Source organism: Neomonachus schauinslandi, chromosome 4 (assembly GCF_002201575.2).
Source record: "Neomonachus schauinslandi chromosome 4, ASM220157v2, whole genome shotgun sequence".
NCBI lineage: Eukaryota > Metazoa > Chordata > Mammalia > Carnivora > Phocidae > Neomonachus > Neomonachus schauinslandi.
The window spans coordinates 118,658,301-118,678,810 of NC_058406.1; the positions used below are offsets into that span (position 1 = coordinate 118,658,301).

The 20,510-nt window shown below is 40.5% G+C and overlaps 1 protein-coding gene across 1 annotated transcript in view; it reads left to right on the forward strand.

The window, feature by feature from the left end:
- The first annotated feature begins 11,337 nt into the window (after positions 1–11,337).
- Positions 11,338–20,510, forward strand: part of CLVS1 (clavesin 1) — a 162,552-nt gene continuing 153,379 nt past the window's right edge. The window contains exon 1 of the mRNA XM_021688604.2: positions 11,338–11,792. Coding sequence (XP_021544279.1) covers positions 11,338–11,792 — 455 coding nt within the window. The remainder of the gene's footprint in view (positions 11,793–20,510) is intronic.

Consider the following 20,510-nt stretch of genomic DNA (forward strand, 5'->3'; position numbering starts at 1 on the left):
ATCCAGGATCTTCTGCTTTATAGGAACTAACAAACAGCAGAAAATAAGTACCTGAGCCTGTCATAAATAAAAATCTTTCAGTGAGTACCCATTTAATCCATTATTACTGAACAGCAAAGTATTGGGTGGGTGGGTTTTTTTTTTTTTTTTGCAAATTATTTTTCATAAAATTAACATCTTAATTAAAAATGAGATGGATCATGTTTTCATATGAGAATGGTGTCAGGTCACATGTCACAATCAAGTTTAAACCAGAGCACAGAAAAGCCTCATTTAAAAATCACTGTTGTACATTTATTCTGCTTCCTTAAAAAGAAAAAGAGTCAGCAAAGCAAGTTTGGTCTAAACTGGCTCACTAATTTTGTCAAAAATAAAAAATAGCCATGAACAAGTAGCTTCTAAAGGAAGTTTTGAGGATAAATTCACACCAAATACTCTTCTGGAATGAGGGATAGTTGCATTTTCTCAAAAGTTACTTACTGCCATTAATTACATAACCATTGGCATAATTCGATTTGCCTCTAAAATTCACCCACTTTTGAACTCAAACTAAGAAAACTAGTGAAAGTATCTGGTGAAATGGATTTTAGAGAAGAAGAAAATTTGCTCGTCCTTAGATTGGTGATGTCCTCAGTAAACAAGACCCTTCAAGTCCCAAAGAAACAAGATTCTTAATATTCCCTTATCTGTTTGCAAACAATGGTTCATCCCAGATTATTTTTTAAAATGTACATGCAGTTCTGGCTGCTTCAAACTAGAAACTCAGGCCAGGAATCCAGTGTCTCCAATGCTGCTGTCTTCCTGTGCTGAATACAATTTCCTGAGGATGGGGAAATTTCAAAACAATGCTGCTTCAGTGAGATTTACAGGCATCTGTCTCAGAAGTGATGCCTTTCTCTGATGAAATATTATGCTGGGCTTATTAATTTTTATACAGTGCTACGATCCTGGCTTCTTCTTTTATTCTTTTCTCTATTAAGGGCTATTTTACTTTTTTCATATTTTCAGTAACAAAACTTTCTCCTTTTCATAATAGATTTAAACATGAACAGAAAACATTTTCCATCAGAGTGACATCATACACTTTTGTAGACATGTTCACAGAGGGGCACATCTTTTTAGAATCATGGAGTGTAAAGCTTGCTAAACTTTTATCTCCCAAAAGGGGGAATCAGGAACTCTTCAGAACTAGTGGTGTCTGCTCACTTTGCAAGCTTTGCAAAAGGACACTTTATTAACCCTGTAAAGTCTATTCATGATTTACACACTTCCTCAAAGCAGAGTCATCCTTAGTAAATGGATTCAGATATGGGTCTTCTCTCCTTTCCTGTTACAGGGTGACTGAGACAGGAGGTAACACAGCAAAATGAGTATACAAAATATGAAGTTTGGTTGCATGTCATCTGCCTAGAAATACCCCTCAACATTGCCAAGAGAGATCTTTGCTTACATTACACCCTTCTCCCAAATTTTAATTAGTTTGATTACCATTCATTTTATCCAGATTTCACTGGAATAAATTTCTTTCAAGAGAAGATCCACAATGTGAATTACTTCAAGTCTGCAGCCCCGTAACATCAATCCCAAGTATCATATCTCTCTAGAGAGAACCGTGCTTACTTTTCCATCCAAGTTCATCTTAGCTTAACTGAAGTTTGCCTTCTTTGGTTTGATTTTTCACGGATATGGAAATCAACTGGTCACTTCTCTTCCCCCACCCCCCAAAAAAGCTTTCATTTATTCAGTTAATAAGTTCATTATTCTTCACTACCTCTGCTGCCCCTCACAGACCTTTATCATATCTTCTCTGGCCAGGTAACCCAATCCTCTCCCCTTTCATGGACATGTTATCACATGACAGGGAGTATCAGAGAAAGTTTTCTGTGTTGGCAGGGCCCTTTTCTATGAGCCTTTCTTCTTCCTGACTTCTGAGCCAGCAGGAATTTTCCCTATACGCGTTTGAGATGATTGCTCTTGTCTTCTGGACCCTTTTAGCTACATCTCCAATTCATAGATATTATGCAAAGCAACTTTCCCCATGTCTTCTCCTTAAAATAACATCATGTCAATTCAGCTTCTCTTACTGTTCAAATGTCTTACATAAAGTTCCATACTTTATACGTGCCAAGTACATAGTGTATTCAGTGTTCATTCTTCTGTAGTTTCGGACGAAGGGAAATTGTGGGCCTGGAAATGGCAGAGGGTCTCACATTATAGGTTTTAAGTAAGAGACCTCTAGTCTGATGTGTGGCCGAATACAACAAAGTAACAAAACATGTGAGATTCTCTTTTTCCTTGCCCCCCTTCTCTTTCTCTTAGCATCTCTTGCTTCTCCTCCTCCTTCCTTTTTCATTGCTTTTTGTTGACATATAGAGCACACAAGTATGTGTGCAAACATAATGGAGTGATCTGATAAGCTTTTATGAGTGCTGGTATTCCAAAAGGAGTGAGCACACAGGAAGTGTTTTTACTCTCCTGTTGGATAGAGTAGCACTGTAGTCCACATACAGTGTGAGTTCTGCTTTCAGAGGTAATGAACCTACCCTCTCAACCCTTTGGATTCACTACAAATCCTCTAGAGCAGTGCTTCCCAAACAGTGTGTATACAAATTGCCTGGGAATTCTGGTACTCATTCAGCGGGTCTGGGTGAGTGCTGACATCCCATATTCCCAACAAGCTCCTGGGTGCTGATGATGCTACTGATCCACGGACCACACTTCGAGAAGCAAAGACAAAGTTTCTTTCTTTCTGAACAGTCCCACCTGAATGTCTGAATAGTAAATAATGGCACTCAGACTAAACAAAACAAAAACCATTCCAGGTTCTGAGGCAATAAGAGCTGAGAAGTCACAGCTGTAGTTGAGGAGAAAGTGATACAAATAACCCCTTTCGTCCCACCTCAGCCTTGTGCGCCCTGTTGGGCTCACCTTCACCTGGCAGTTTTCTGAACCGATTCCTGCGGCTGATGTCATCTGCCTAAGCACATCCAGAAGGGTCCCGGGCACATCAACATGCTGGGGAAAACACTGAGAGGGAAAGAGGGCAAGTGGATTTAGTGGCCATCTTTGGGCACTGCCTTTCTTACATCTCTCCAGAGCCTCTTCCTCTAAAGAGTCTATCCTGAGAGAAATACCCTCTTCCCTTAATGGAAGAAGAATCACATGTTTGTTTTTTCCTTTGTCTCCCGCTGATACTCCTACGAAGCACAACTGAAATTAAATTTTAAATTGGGGCATTGACTGCCAGTGACTTCTTATGGGGATAGTTTAATAGCATAGAAAAACATTTTAGTCTAATTTTTTATGTCTCAATAAATTTTTCCCTGTAGATTGTCTTTATTTAAAATACAGTGAGGTCTAAGGTAAACACTACTTCAACTAAACACTTCTCTACAGTGAGGAGGCAGAAAAATCCCATGCCTTCCTTGCCAGTTGTCTTTTCCTTCAACTCCTTGTATTATTTGCCCCAAAGCAAACTAAAAGAATAAAAGTTGTGTGGGTTGTTCTAGAATACAGGACACAATCCTCTGTCAAAACGTCCATCTTCAAGTTCCAGACTATTCTAATACTGATCTGGCATTTATTTTGGGTAGAAGTTCTCAGCGTCTCTACTCTGATAGAACTCCTTCCAATTTACTTTTAATCTTTCTTAACAGCAAGAACAAATGGGAGCAGATGACCCTGCTTAGTTGCTATTTTAAAGAGAGCCAAGAGAATCAACACAATGAATATTTATGTTGCAAGGGTAAGCCCTGGGCTAAGACTGAGTTGAAGGTGATGGGAATTTGACGGTGAGCCAGGGGCTAAATTCTGGTCACACTACACTTTCAGATGATTAAAGGTCTCCCCTTTATCCTTCTAGAATTCTCTCCCTGGCCCCGGTATAGCTAGTTCATATCTGCAAGTTGGGTAATGTTTGATAGAATGCTGATGGACTGGGAAGCAATCTGTTACTCACAGGATTTATGCTCCTTTGTCAGTACGTATGCAGAGAAGTCCTACAAGGCCTCCTGGTCAATCTCAAATTCATCATTTGGGGAAAAAAACCCACCCCTTTTCTGGTTAGCACCAAAGAATGCTGCAATCAACCAACCTCTGAGGATTAAATGTAGGTACCACCCACGGGCAGTAAGGGAGCATGTCATCTTTCAGGAAAGATTTCAAATACAGTTGTACTTAAAAAAAAAAAATCTTTGCTCGTTGTGATTTTCAATTTTGGTCTAGATGTATCAGCAACATCTATTTTTATTTCATTCAGTGTAAAAATTCCTTTCAGCATTCCTAGGGGAAAAACATATTCAGTTAAACATTTTGAAGTGAGATTTTAGAAAGGTGAAGAGCCATCAGGGTTGACCTCATTCAATATACATTTAAAATTTGGAGACATAACTTTCACACCTACTAATGGAGGAGGTAGTTGATTAGACTTTCATGTGGAAAGTTTAATCCCTCAGATTTATCTTCATTTTTTTCTTATAAAACAAATGTGGGTATAGTTTCTCATTTTATATTGGTATTAATTTAAATTTACGTGTACTTAAAATTATTCTTTTGTATTGCTAAGAACATCCCAAAGCAATACATATTTGAGGTATTTTCATTATTTATTAGTGTTCTTATATTTCAAGCAATATCTAGGCTTTATAGATTTTATCTTTCTGGTCATGACAACAGTATACTCTTTCTTCCCCAAATCTGGCCAATTTTACAACATCCTTTACATGATCTTCCTTAGGACTGGTGGGGTGTAGGTGTGTGCCTGTTGTGTGAGTGAGTCGTTGTGAGGGCGCAAGTATCCAGAATGGTGTAGAGAAAGCACTTATGCTGAGAGGCAGGGCAAGGTCACTGACAGAACGTGGGCCGTAGGTCAGGGAGGCTGAGGTGTGAATCTTCATTCTTCTACCTATTACTAATCTATCTAAATCTCATATTTATTCTTTCATCTAATAATTAATAACCCAGCTTTAAAGATTGGTGTGGAGATTAGATCATAGAACATCAAAGCTGTAGGCATATAATAAATACTCAGTGAATATTTGTTTTTTTCCCCCAATTTTTAACATTAGTTTATTATCTGACTTTAAGACAAGTGCTTAGTTGTTCTAAGACTCAATCTCTTTTTACCTGGAAACAAAATTATGATATCAACAAGATTACAGTAAATGTAAAACGGAGCTTTTTATTTCCAAAGCACTTTTACCTACATCATTTCACATGATCTTCAGCATCTGCCAGGGAATCCTTTTTCCTCTACCTATTACAGGATCATTGTAACAATGAAGAAAGATAATTGATGTAAAAGGCTTTGAAATAATATGTATTCATGTACATATTCTATAGACAAGGTACGGTTATTAGTCTGATTGTCTCCCACTATATTTAATGTGTGTTTCTGAAGATAATGAAATAAATGCAAATAATAGATTATAAAATAACCAAAACCGATTTCATTTGAATTATTGTACTTTCTGAAATGATTTTTCTGCATAGATTCCTTAGTTCAAAAATACTAGGATGTATGTTTTATAGGTGTATGTGTGTGTGTACAAATACACCTTCTTAAGAATGAATTCTTTTTTTTTTTTGAAGATTTATTTATTTATTTGACAGAGAGAGAGGGAGCCTGCAGTATATATATACTATATACTATAGTATATAGTGGGGCAAGGGGAGGGGGAAGGGCAGAGAGAAAGAATCTCAAGCAGATTCCCCACTGAGTGCGGACTCCGATGCTGGACTTGATCTCACAACCCTGAGATCATGGCCTGAGCCAAAATCAAGACTCAGATGCTTAAGTGACTGAACCACCCTGGTGCTCCAAGACTGAATTCTGTAGAAGAATAGATTTCTTCTAATGGAAACTTCAGATGAAGTGGGAATCTTGAATCTATAGATACCATTATTTCAAATATCATGATATGAAGACTCTTCTTTCCTTACTCTCATACAAAATACTACTACTACTTAAATTTCTAGTTCATAAGAAAAAGCATGCATTAGAAGTAGAAGTTAGCTTCTACCTTGGACACCCCAGAGGGTGTGGTAAGTTACTCTCCATGTATTTGTAACAATGTCTAAATAAAAAATCATTTGGGACCCAAGCAGCAATGGAAAAGGTGGTTTCTGAGCCTCACATGAATGTGCCTAAAGTGCCCTTTTTGATTATCAAGCACATTTCAGTGCCCAGATCATGCTTGGCACTCTGCTAGGCATGGCAAAGTGTCAATCTTTCAAATAGAATGGCAGGATCTTTGATCTGGCATTTTAGCCCAAAGGAAAATACGCAAAGGAAGAGCAAACATTTGTGATAGCTGGAAAAGGCATAGACAGCCAGATTTTTAAATAGCTTCAGTCCTCTTCCAATGAAGAAGCAAAGACAAGGGGTGCCTGGGTGGCTCAGTCGGTTAAGCGTCTGCCTTGGGCTCAGGTCATGATCCCAGGGTCCTGGGATCGAGTCCCGCATCGGGCTCCCTGCTCAGCGGGAAGCCTGCTTCTCCCTCTCCCACTCCCCTGCTTGTGTTCCCTCTCTCACTGTGTCTCTCTCTGTCAAATAAATAAATAAAATCTTAAAAAAAAAAAAGAAGCAAGGACAAGACTGGACATCTGTACGGTATGGCATTAAGCTACCTAAGAATGTCTGTGAACAGTCTGTGAGGTTTATGGAATGGTAAATCTAGAAGGAATTTTAGTAAAGGACAGTAAGGTTCTGAGAGGAAAGGTGACTTGCTGAAGGTCACATAGCTCTTAAGTAGTAAATATTAGAACCCTTTTGCTGCACCTAAGAGGCAGAACAGCACAGTAGAAAAGAGCATGGGACTAGAGAAAGGTTACTTGGTCTTGAATCCAATTTCTTATGATTAGTAGCTGTGTAACCTTGGAAAACTCACTTAACCTCTCTATGCCTCTGTTTCCTCATCTAAAAAAATGGGGACAATAATACACTCATTTTATGTTGTTCTAAAGATCAAATAATGTAATATATAAATAGAGAGTATGTAAGTGTCTGGGACATAATAAATATACTTATAGTAAATAATAAAATAAAGCTATTATTATTATTCATTCCACTAGGACAGAAAACCACTCCTACTTCTTCATGTGATACCAAGTCCAATGTATCTTTTCATACTTATTTGACCAATTCAGAAAAGTTGAATGAGAACCAAGTCCTTCACATGAATAAAAGATGACAGTCAAGTAAAAACACTACATCCTGGAGAACATTCTTGAATGGCATTGCATTTTTAGCCTTAAATATTATCAAAGTTGTTATTTAAATAGCAGATTATTCAGAGTTCTGAAGTGAAGCATTTGCCTTTAATGGAAAATATCTATTTGATCCTAAGTGACTCTGGCTTGGGTATTCTCCCCAGAAGCTTCTACTGTATGCTGAGGACAGAATAAAAATGTAAATTGCAGCAAATTTATTTCAATATTATAGATTGGAAGCATAGCTATGTGTGGAGGTGGGTCATGAAAAATGTAATCTCAGCTCTCCCCTTGAACCCATAGTAATTTATCTCAGAAACATTGTGGAGTTCCCTGAACTGTAATGTGTGTAACTTGCTCCCAGAACCTTTAAATCTTCTGAAGGGGACAAGCTGTTGTTATGACTTGTGCTCTAAGCGTCCTGTGTCATGGCTAGGAACTGTGAATATCATCCAGCATGCTTCAGGGAGGCAATGATCTGAAGTACAATGTGCCTAGGCTAAATTCTCCTGGGAAATTAAAAGTCAGCTGCAATGCTATCATTTAAGGAAAATGATTCCTGAGGCATCCAACAGAAGGGGAAACCACTCACTCATTGAAACAATGTTTTGACTACTTTCTTTATTCACTTACTCTCTCTATACTTAGTGGGCACTCATTCTGTGGTAGAAAATGTTCTAGGCACTGAGGATAGATGGTGAACACAGCAAAGTTGCTCCACTCATGCGCTGACACTTTTTGTGCCAGGCACTGTATTGGGGATACACAGATGAGTGGGATCCCGCTTTTCCCTACAAGGAGTTCAGACTAAAGAAGGAGAGAGGGAGATGGCAATGAAATGATGTGGTTGGGGCTATGGGACTGCCAGTGACCTGGGAAGGTCAGTGAGGGTTTCCTAGAGAAAATGGTGTCCAGATGACTCCTGAAGGGTGAAGAGGAGTTCATCAGAGGTCATGCTTTGTCAAGGAGGTGAGGAGAAACTTCATGTGGTTCAGTGTAGCTGCATGGCCAGGGGGTGAATCTGGAAAGAGATAAAGACCAGATGATGAGGAGTCTTGGAAATCTTATTACATAGTTTTATACTTTATCCTGGGACAATTGGCAGCTATTGGTCAATGTCAATCAAGGAATGACGTGAGCAGATTTCAATTAGAATCCAGAGAATGGACTGGAGAAGGGCAAAGTTGGCAGCAAGGGCACCATAGGGAAGATAATGCAGGGCTAAACGGACAAAGACTGATGTGACCCAAACAAAGACAGCAAAAATGGATGGGAAAAAATGGGCAGATTTAAGAAATATTATGGAAATAATTGTCTGGACGTGGGTGATAAGGGAGAGAGTGGAATAAGAGTAGACTCCCAGGTTTCTAGAGTGGGAAACAGCACAGCAGATGATGTCAGTCACTAAGAGATGGAGGTGGAGGAGTGAATTCAGGATGAGGAACTAGGATTAGTTCAGGTTTAAGCACATTGAGTTTGTGGTGTCTAGAGGACATCTTTGTGGGGTTGTTTAGAAGGCGGTTGAATGTGTAGCCTGAAGACCAGGAGAGAGCTATACACAGAAGTTATATTACATGTAGGTGGTCAAACCATGGGGCAGGTCCTGGAAACACTACACTGAAGTGTTCACAGGAAGAGAAGACAGAACAGGAGTCGACAAGGCTAAGAGAAAAATCAGGGTGTCTGGAGTCAGAGAAAATGCGTGGGAGAATGGCAGAGAGAGTTTTAAGAAGGATGAAGTCATCAATATCAAATACTGATAGAGTTCACTCATAAAGAGTACTGACATTTGTCTCTTGGATGTAGGAACAAAAAGATCATTCACTAGTAGGGTGACCATCTGTCTGGGTTTGCTTAGATTTATCTCAGTTTATGGCTATTGTTCCAGCATCATTATTATTATAAGTGCCCCCTCATGTCTAAATTTGGATGGTAAATTATATGATCATCCTGCTCAAGTGGTTGGTGGGAGCAGTAAGGACATATAGCTGTGGGTGTAGGGATGAACTGGAAGAGGAGACATCAAACTCGAGAACTTTCTGAAGGGGTGTGATAAGGCTACTAGACAGGGAATTTTAACATCAGATGAACATCAAACTAGATGGATTTGGAAGTTTCTTCCAATCCTGGGAATAGTTCATAGCATTATTTTCTATTTACCATTCTAAGTCCTTAAAATTAGTGAAAATCAAGACTTTATTTTAGTTCTCATTTTCACATGTTACAGAACTAAATGTGTTTTCTTACAAATTATTTTATACCGCCAACATTTTATACATAAAATTTCTATTATTTCATTATCTTGAAGATGAATATCAGTTACCTGAACTGTTCCTCATCTCCCCCATGTCACAGTATAAACCAGAAATGTGTGAGTTGATGGTCTCCCTTAAGAACTAACTGGTAGGGGCGCCTGGGTGGCTCAGTCGTTGGGCGTCTGCCTTCGGCTCAGGTCGTGATCCCAGAATTCTGGGATCGAGCGCCACATCGGGCTCCCTGCTCCGCGGGAAGCCTTCTTCTCCCTCTCCCACTCCCCCTGCTTGTGTTCCCTCTCTTGCTGTGTCTCTCCCTGTCAAATAAATAAAATCTTTAAAAAAAAAAAAAAAGAACTAACTGGTAGTTCTAAATTAAGCAGAAGAATAATTTTGTCTTTTAAATTATTTTGTATGATAGAACAGTACCAATAATAATTAGTTTGGGAATAAATATTCTGCCCCTCATTGTAAACACTGTAAACCTAGGAAAAAAACACATGCCTTCAAGTTCAAGAAGCCTAGTATGGCTTCTGATTTTTTCAACTTCTGGGTTAGACCAAACAGATGTCTGAGAGCATTTATATTTAAAATGAGAAAGGTGCAAATAATATGGGTGTTCCTCTGTGTACCATTTTGGTGTAGAAGTCATAAGAGATGTATCTGAGGAGATTCAAACCATCATTATCATAAGCAAAATGATATCTCAGAACAACAGGAAAGTTATATAAAATGGGAGGATTTTTTTTTTAAAGATTTTATTTATTTATTTGAGAGAGAGAAGGAGAGAGAGCACACGAGAGGGGGGAGGGTCAGAGGGAGAAGCAGACTCCCTGCCGAGCAGGGAGCCCGACGCGGGACTTGATCCCGGGACTCCAGGATCATGACCTGAGCCGAAGGCAGTCGCTTAACCAACTGAGCCACCCAGGCGCCCAAAATGGGGGGATTTTTAAGCCTGTATAGATATTGGGTCAGCAGGGAGGCACCCGGGGTTTCAAGTCCCTTTGCCTTGCCTACAGAAGAGTGACAAAGGCAAATAAGAAAGCTGCTTGTAATGTCCACACATGAGCGTCCTCTCTCATTGCTGTTGAATTTGATTACTGAGGGTCAGGTTTCCAGCCAAAAGGCTGCCACCCTCCCCCTTCCCTAGGCCATTGTTAGTTCAGTTTTGAGTAATTAGGTACCTGTGGGGTTACGATAGAGTGATCTGTAACAGTCCCTTTTTATTGTTAAGATGCAAATGACTGCCTTTTAAAAAGGTGGGGGGAGGGGGTATTTCTGTGAAAGGTACTTCTGTTTGAGAAAAGAGGCTAATGGGAGCAATAAATTGTACAGCAGCCATAATTTCTAGGTCTGTGAATAACCCCATAAAGCATGCTGCAGCAGAGAAGGATCTTTCTCTCTTCTCACCATTTCTTAATGAAAGAGCAACCTATTACTAATCTGACCATACACTATTATGTTAACATGATCAGTGTGACTAAAAAGTTCCCAAACATATTTCAAGTATTTGATGCATCCAGGACTTCAACACTAAAAGTCTGCCTATTATACCATTTTAAAGATAATTTACCCTTTATTTTTCGGAGACCTCATCTACTCAAACCCACAGCACAATACTGCTTTTCTATCTCAGTTCCAGTTAATTTGCCCAGATGTTGTATCATCACTGTTTGTCTCTCTTGTGTGCATTTGTTTTGCAGTAAGAAATGGTCTCAGCTTTGCTTCTTTTTTGGATGGCCACCACCACCTAAGACCTGAATGTCCTACTGCTTTCCAAGAACAGAAAGAAGACCTTCTATTTGTTTGTTTCCGTGGCAGCTTGGTAGTAACAAAACTGTTGAATGGGCCCCAATTTCGGCAGACCGTCAGGTGAATGGGACCAGTCTCCCTTCTTCCAAAATATCAGAAATTAAGCACTTGGAAAGGAGATTCAGCCAAGATGACCCATTTACAGGCCGGACTCAGTCCAGAGACTATAGAGAAAGCTCGCCTGGAACTGAATGAAAACCCAGATGTCTTACATCAGGATATCCAGCAAGTCAGGGACATGATCATCACCAGGCCTGACATTGGGTTTTTACGTACAGATGATGCCTTCATCCTGAGATTTCTCCGAGCCAGGAAGTTTCACCAAGCAGATGCCTTCCGACTCCTGGCCCAGTACTTTCAGTACCGCCAGCTGAACCTGGACATGTTCAAAAACTTCAAGGCTGATGATCCCGGCATTAAGAGGGCTCTCATCGACGGCTTCCCTGGAGTGCTGGAAAACCGTGATCACTATGGCAGGAAGATTCTTCTGCTGTTTGCAGCCAATTGGGATCAGAGTAGGTAAATGTAGATAGCATCTTTACTTGGTTTTTCTTTTTCATAAGCGTCTTCACTGCATGTTTGGGGCTGTATGGTTTTCATTTTTTAAAAATGCAAAAAATGTGTGACGAGTGGGCTTTCATCCAGCCACAAAGGAAGGTTTAAGGCCACAAGATTACCATCATCAAAAGGCAATCCCAGATTCATGGCGGTGGTTTGGAACAATAGAATCATAGTGTTAGAATTGTAAGACACCTTAGAAATCATTATTCTATTCATCAGAGTGGGTCATTTATTTTAATAAAGTTGAAAGCTGGTCTTCTAGAAGAACCATATATTCTGTCTTTCGTGTTCTCATCTTTAACAACCAAAACAACAAAAAAGGATTCAGTAGATGGCTTTATATCAAGTGTTTTCAACACATAAATAATTTCTTGGATCCTATCCATGACTTTAATACCCTATATTTCTTCTGAGTGCCAGAAATGCATCTCTCCCTGAAAATCCTATAAAGAACCACAAACTCAACATGTCCCAAACTGAACACACCATCTTTGTACTATATCCACCTTTCCATCTATTCAGTCTCTCTAGCCAGAAATCTGAATGTCATCATGAAATGCTTCTGGCCTTTGCTCTTCACATCCAATTAATTGCCAAGTCTCACCCCTTTCTTCTTAAGAACCTCTCACATCTCATCCCCTCTCTTTGCTCCCGTTGTTATCGCCTTGGTTTAGATTCTTATCATTTCTCACTTGAATTTCTGCCTCTGATCTACTCTCTTCTGATGGTCTACAACATAGCTGGAGTGACCCTTCCAAAATTCTGTGATGTCACTCTGCTGATTAAAGTTCTTCAGTGACCTGCAAGGCCTTCAAAGTAAAGTAAGGCCCTTTATGATGCACCTTGTACATCTCCTGCTGTGTGTCCCCTTTTGCCCTTGTGGGTCTCTGGTCCAGCTGGAAGCAAGTATAGGCCTTGCCTTGAGTAAATGAGGTTTTCCCATGCCTCCAAGCCTTTGGACCTACCTCATCAGGCACCAAAAGGAGAGACCAGCCACTTCTTATCCCAATTCCAACCATCCTGGACAGTCTGCCTACTGATTCATACTCCTCTTCATGCTTCTTCTCTGTATAGTTTTCATCTTTCCTCCGCCCCAACCCTTCTCAGTTAGGTGCCCTTTCTTTGTTCATTATTTCCACTAAAGCATTTGCAATAGGAGTGTAAGAACCATTGCTATTACAGCTATTATTTTGGGATATGTATACCATATGCTCTACTGAGCATTTATATATATTGTCTCATTTACCCAATGAGAACTTTTCATGAAAGACATTATTATTATCCTTACATCACATTTGATGACACAAGACTTTCAGAAATTAAGAAACTCACTCAGTATCACATAACTAGTGAAATATGGAATGGGCGTGGAGCCCCGGTAGTCTGACTTGAGAGAGTTGTCTTAACTTGACTTCACTGCAATTGTGTGTTTACTTGTGTACTCTTTCTTAGGCCTCCTCCCAAGACTGCAAGTTCCTTGAGGGCAGGAGACTGTCACTTTCATGTTTATCTCTTTGGCACATGGCACAATATCCAATAAATCTGAATGAGAAAGAATGCATGAATCAATCTCCAAAACTTCACCTGTGACTTTGGTCTTCACAGAAGTATCATCATGGAAATGTTTACAGTCCCTGGGGAGACACGGGTTTAACTTTAAAAATATACCAAAGACACAAACAATGAATCATGGAACACTACATCAAAAACTAATGATGTAATGTATGGTGATTAACATTAACAATAAAAAATTAAAAAAAATATACCAAAGAATCCCTCCCCAGTATAATTAAAAGGAATTTCTAGGGTGGTCCTTTATTACTTCATATCATTCCTCCTCCTCTTAAAAATGATAATATTTTGAGATACCCTAGAACCACTGACTATTTTCTGGTTGGTAAATTGGGATCAGGCAAGTTAATCCTGAGGAGGTATTTCAGGGTTTTAACACTATCAGTCTAGAGCTTGGTCAGCTCTGCCCCAGGGCCAGGATGCGTTTGCACATTTCTGCTCTGTTAACACAAGGTCCCTGCCACCAAAGAGCCCATCGTGCAATCCACTGTCCTGCAGTGTGCAAATATACAAACTCCCATCGACCGCAGGAGAATTCCACAGGAGAATTCCTTCTGAGACACACACACCATCAACACAGGGCATCAGTCTTATATCTGAGAAAACAGCCGACCTTTTGAGAATGGCATGTTCACATTTTGGATTTTGGAACAGGACAATTTTGATGATTCTGGAGAATAATCATACTGACTTCATTTGCGCTTAATTGTTGTAAGTGTTCTAGAACTTCCATCTGCTAAGACACTAAGTAGTGATTTACACATAAAAAAAATACATCATTGCAAAATATCTTACCTTGTATTAGCATTTGGTCCGACTGTATCTCAAAATGTGTTAAGAAGTCATAACAAATAGTAATAGTAAGAAGAAGTAAAGATCCGAGAGAATAATCCAAATGTTTATGATTATGTTAACCTTGAACGAGTTACAGTCCTCTGTTCCTTAGTTTCCTCAAGTGTAAAATAAGAAGCTCAAGCTAGGTAATCCCTGAAACACCTCAGCTCTAATGGCTCATGAATGTAAAGCTCATTCAGCCTGATCCTATGGATGGATGGAAAGGGATTTTAAAATTCACTTTATAGCTGCCTTACTCACTAGGTTTTTTGAAGTAACCTCTCTCTCTTTCTCTCTTCCTCCCACCCTCACCCCCAACCCACACAGGCTAAGTCTACTTGAGGCATTTTTTTTTTTAAACTATACACTGCTATTTGTTCCAAATATTTTGGTTTCAACAAGAAGGTAAATGATCAGGTTATCCCATTGACAGCCAAAGATCATTAGAAGGAAACAAACCTCAGTTTGATCCCAGGTACTGTCACATGCTTTCCTGGTTATATGACCTGGGACAAGCAACCTCTCTGAGACTCGGTTTTCTCATCTGCAAGGTAGGGATGATAGTGATGTCTATCTAATAGTGCAGTTGGGAGGATCAAATGAAAAAATGCACTTAAGGAACACAACTCATTGTTTGGCACATGGTAAGCACCCAATAAATATTAACTTCTAGTATTATTATTAATATTATAAAACATCCCCCTACAAAAATAATTGAGCACAGATGGTAGATAGATAAAGATAGAGACAGGAGTACAATACCTGAAAATGAAAATGGGCCAGTGGGTGTGGTCTGCCTGCATGCCCATCCTAAGTACTTCTTTGTTTTCTCCCAGAACATGTTCCCTGTCACACAGACCCAGCCTAAATGGGGCCCGAAGGGCCTGGAAGAGTTGGCAGAGCTTTGCAAAATTACTTCACTCTCATTGGGCACCTAAGATGGCTGGGAAGAGATTTGCATGTCTCATATGAAAGGTTTACTGAGATTAAAATGGTTATTAATATTTATTAAAGCTATGTAAATCTCATTCATCTAAACCCAGACACCCTGAACAAAAATGCAGAGCGGTGAGCGATAGGAAGCGCTGTCCTCCAGAGGCACTCAGGGGCTCTGTTGGCTTGGGTTAAGTGTGCCAACTGAAGGGCGGGAGCGCTGGGCTCCTCGAGCATGAACTGGCTTCCTCCAGAAATCAGGCCTCAATGAAGGGCTGTGTGGCTTCTGTATTTCCTGAGGCTTCCAGGCTGAACTGAAATGAATTAGATGAAATCAGCACTCACATCATTATTCATAAAATGAAGCTGGCTTTTTCTGGGCTAGCAGAGTTTACGTTTCAGCTCACCTGCTTGGTATATACTGGAGATGTAGGGGGATACCATCACTCAATGAGCTCTTTGATTTTTCTCACCTAAACTGAGTTTGCCCCTTAAGATCTGATAAAAAAGAAATCCATTTCTCGTTTCTTTCTGGTTCGCATACTTGTACTTGGTCCTACAGCCCGATATGCCCATACTTAGCTAGAGAAGAGTTAAGCTTGGTCAAGTTATTTTACTTTCTGGAGTCTCCATTTCACTAAGTGGAAATAGGTATAATATCTGGCATGTGGAGCTGTTACAAGGATTAACCCCAATTGCCTTACTTGATGGTGTCCAAGAGGCAGAATAGAACAGTAATTAAATGTGTCCAGAAACTCTGAAGCCAGATAGCCCTCTTCATATTCCAGCTGCCTCCTCACCAGCCATGGGATTCTGAGCAAGTTGCTTAAATGCTTATTACCCTGTTTCTCACCTCTTAAGTGGGGGTGATGATGAGCATAAGTTAACAGTAGTTGGTGTTCAATAAATGGCAGTGTTTCTTAAGAAAAAAAATCCCAATAAGGCAAATATCTAAGATATTGGGTCACTAGATGTACTTTCCAATTCCAAATGGCAGGATTTGAACCATGACCAACTTTCCTCCACCTGGAAAAGTAAAAAAAGTGCAACAGAGACCCCAAGCCACCATGCTTCAAAGTGGTCTGGGGTAGCTCAGGTGTGGCTGGGAGGCTCTGAGAAATCACCTGCTCTTAGTGTCCCTCCCTATCGTATTTATTACATTCTCAGGCTATAAGAAAGTCATTTGGGAAGAAGGATCCAGATAATAAAAGCCCCACAATAGACTACAATAGTATCCTGTAGTGCTCAGTGGGGGAAAAACTACTAGAAATGCATTGAAAGTCATAATATATAAAATGACACTGGATATTCTTTGGTCAGTGTATTGTTTGTTTCTCACAATTAAAAAGCTCAGAAATCAGCAACCAGGTTGAAAATTAGTTGGTTCTTTTAGGAAGCTGGGGCACCCAAAGGAAGAGCTGAGTTAGGGCAATTTAGTAGAGCGAAAGGGGGCCAATGGACAACCTGATTACTACCTTCAAGTATATAGAGTTATTACAAGAAGGCAATGAATCTTGTAGGTTCTCTTTCTCCACCATACAGAACAAGGGCCAAATGTTTGGACTGAAGTGCGACCAACAGGATGGAAGGTTAAAGGGAGCCAAGACCTCAGGACAAGGGTGAAGGACTGGGGCATTTCCCTGAGGTATAAAATTTAAGAGGGCACCAAAGCACTCAGTAATCAAAAGAAATACTTTTTTAAAAAAATATTTTAAGATCAAAATTAATGCAAAAAATCCATCATGAACAAAATGTCAAAATTTTAAAGAAGGCAGGGTAAGATCATTGACTTTTTCCTTGAGCCTAAGGCTCCAATATGGCCTGGCAATCGGATTTCAAAAGAGGAATGCCTTTAGTTGGCTCCTAGTCAATTATATTACAGTACATAATGCTGAATATCTATATACTCTTAACAGTTGCACAGAACCTTATGGTTCCCAAGCATTTCCATGTACATTTTCTGATTTAATGCTCATTAACCATTTGGGGAGTATCACTAAGGGACAGATGACAAAGAAGAGATTTGAGGAGGAGAAGATACTTTCTAATCAAGGAACTAAATGACTCATCAATGGAAAAACTTAGCCTCAGAGCTTCTAATTCCAAGCTCCAAAGACATCTGGAGCCAACTGTTCAGCCCCTGAGTGATTAGATATTTCAGAACATCCACACAGCTTCTGAAATGCTGTAAGTGGATTTCCTGGTGGTGGACACATGTGTGGATGAGTGCAGTGAGTCATGGTGGACAGGATCTGAGGTTGAGGGGCAGTGATTCTCAAAAGGGGCACAGTTCTTTCTTTTTTATTTTTTTATTATTATGTTATGTTAATCACCATCATTACATCATTAGTTTTTGATGTAGTGTTCCATGATTCATTATTTGCATATAACACCCAGTGCTCCATGCAGAACGTGCCCTCTTTAAAACCCATCACCAGGCTAACCCATCCTCCCACTCCCCTCCCCTCTAGAACCCTCAGTTTGTTTTTTAGAGTCCATCGTCTCTCATGGTTCATCTCCCCCTCCGATTTCCCCCCCTTCATTCTTCCCCTCCTGCTATCTTCTTCTTCTTCTTTTTTTTTTTAACATATAATGTATTATTTGTTTCAGAGGTACAGATCTGTGATTCATCAGTCTTACACAATTCACAGTGCTCACCATAGCCCATACCCTCCCCAAAGTCTATCACCCAGCCGCCCCATCCCTCCCACCCCCCACCACTCCAGCAACCCTCAGTTTGTTTCCCGAGATTAAGAATTCCTCGTATCAGTGAGGTCATATGATATATGTCTTTCTCTGATTGACTTATTTCGCTCAGCATAACACCCTCCAGTTCCATTCACGTCGTTGCAAATGACAAGATTTCATTCCTTTTGATGGCTGCATAATATTTCATTGAATATATATACCACATCTTCTTTATCCATTCATCTGTCGATGGACATCTTGGCTCTTTCCACAGTTTGGCTATTGTGGACATTGCTGCTATAAACATCGGGGTGCACATACCCTTTCAGATCCCTATATTTGTATCTTTGGGGTAAATACCCAGTAGTGCAATTGCTGGATCATATGGTAGCTCTATTTTCAGCTTTTTGAAGAACCTCCATACTGTTTTCCAGAGTGGCTGCACCAGCTTGCATTCCCACCAACAGTGTAGGAGCGTTCCAAAAGGGACACAGTTCTTAATGCAGAGGACTGTGGAATGTTTAGTATCCCCTCTTCCAGGCACTGTGGCAATTGAAAAGGCCACCTTCACATTTCCAAAGCCCTTAGGGGAGCTGGAGTCCACTTTGAGAACATCTGATGGGGAGTGTCTAGAAATGTCCTAACACCAGTGTCAATAACCACCCTTTGTTAGGCAGTTAGGCACCTTTGTGTCAAGTGTTTCATACATACATATATATACATTTTTTTTTTTCTAATCTTTACCATAGACCCACAAGGATCTATATGGTGTATAGGTAGTATATAACAGAGATGGAATTCTTCCTTGTTTTGTCTGAACATAAAGGCTATGCTTTTTTGCTAAGCCCTAGCTACAGCCTCATTCCTACATGGAACTCAAGTTTCCAAAGCCCCTTACAATCAAAATCTGAATCACTGGTATGTGGCTAAATGGTAGTGTGTCTCCAGGGTCCAAATTCTAGGTTCTTCACACCTTCTCCTCAGCTCCCTCTTCTAGCTGAGAGGCACTGGGAGGCTCAGGGTACACAATGAAGCCATCCATTCCTTGTACATGTGTTCTAATGGGGTTCAGACAGTGAAGAATGTGCATTAGAAGCTGGGTGCACGAGAAGTTGAGAGGATTCTGGAGGCTCAGTGTCAAGGGCCTGCCTAGTCCCAAGTATGAGTAGGAAGAAAGGAAGCAGAGAAGGACTTATGCTTTAGTTTGAGCAAATACAAAAGCAGCTGGGGTGCTGACCAATAGACCGGACTTGCCTTTCTTCGGTGGGATGAACCCAAGCCTCATTCCTTCCTTCATGTGCACAATAAACATCGCGGACAGCCGCAGTGGCCCAGCTCTGTGCAAGCTCCTGAGGGTCCAAAGGAAGCATTCCTGTTCAGAGCTCAGGCCCCCAGGGCAGCTTCTCATAACAGTCCCCCTGGGGTCCCTCCAGGTATTCAATGGTGGGAAGATGAAGGCTACCAGGGTACTTGACCATCTCGCCTTTCCAATCATGAAAGCAAGGACACTGTCATATTTACTTTATAATGTAGAAAACAAGCTGGAGGCTGTCTGTTCTTAGGAACGGGTGCTTTTCCACTCACTGTTTTTTTTTCTGGGAAGGCGCTCAGCTGCTCCTTGTCCTCTCATGCCAGGCAATAATTTATTTGATGGATATGCTGGAGATAGCAAGCTCCTTCAAACGTCAAGGCTTATTGCTGACCTGTGGCAACCTCCAAAGGGCTGACGTGGCAAATGTCCCGACATCTCTGTGGCGTGATTTGGCAGTGGGAGATGAACATTAAGTAGGTTCTTTCTTCTGATTAAAACCCCAAGGCAGTAGGTGGGCTATAACTCTTCAAACGATAAATAAGCCAGTTGATTGAGGTTCACCTTTAGCTTTTGCAAGAGCATGGAATAGCTTTTTGTAAGTAGCAGGGGGTCTGCGCCTCATTCCCTTTGACTGTCGTCAGTTTAAGAACTTGTGGCACAAAAGGGAGCAAATTTCTAATCCATGCCGAGCATTGGTGAGGCGAGAAGAGACGAGGCAGGCCAAGTGGATTTTATGTCTCTCACCAGCTCCAGGAGGTAACCCCAGATCCTAAAGCCTACTGAGAGAGGTTCGAGAAAAAGATTTCACCGTCTGTTCTTCCTACAGATACATTCCTGGAATTGCTCTGGTAGTGATCAGTTTTCCAATTGTTGTGAGCTTGGAAATGAGCAAAAATGAACAGAGGAGGGTTATTACAACCACCAAATCAAACTTGCTTGCCAAGTGGCAGACAGTAATGCTCTTATGTAGGCACTATTAATATCCATATTTCGCAGATGATAAAATTAAGGCTCAGAGAGGTTAGGTAACCTATCCAAGATCACACTGCTGGGAAGTGGCTAAAACAGGCAGGATCTCAGACATAACTCATTTGCCAAATTTGGGGGCCACTAAGTCAGACATTCAGGAGGGCTCTCAGGGAGGTATCAGTAAGCAAGCAAGCTAACATCAGTCCCTTCCAGGTCTCAAAAGACTTGAAAAGGACCTCATAGCTCAACAGGCAAATCTTGTCGCCACATACTCCAATCTCACAAACACTTGGCAAACTAAATGTTGAAAATTCTATCCACTCTCTTCCCCGGTTCTTTGACAGTGGTAACAGTGATGACAACTTTGA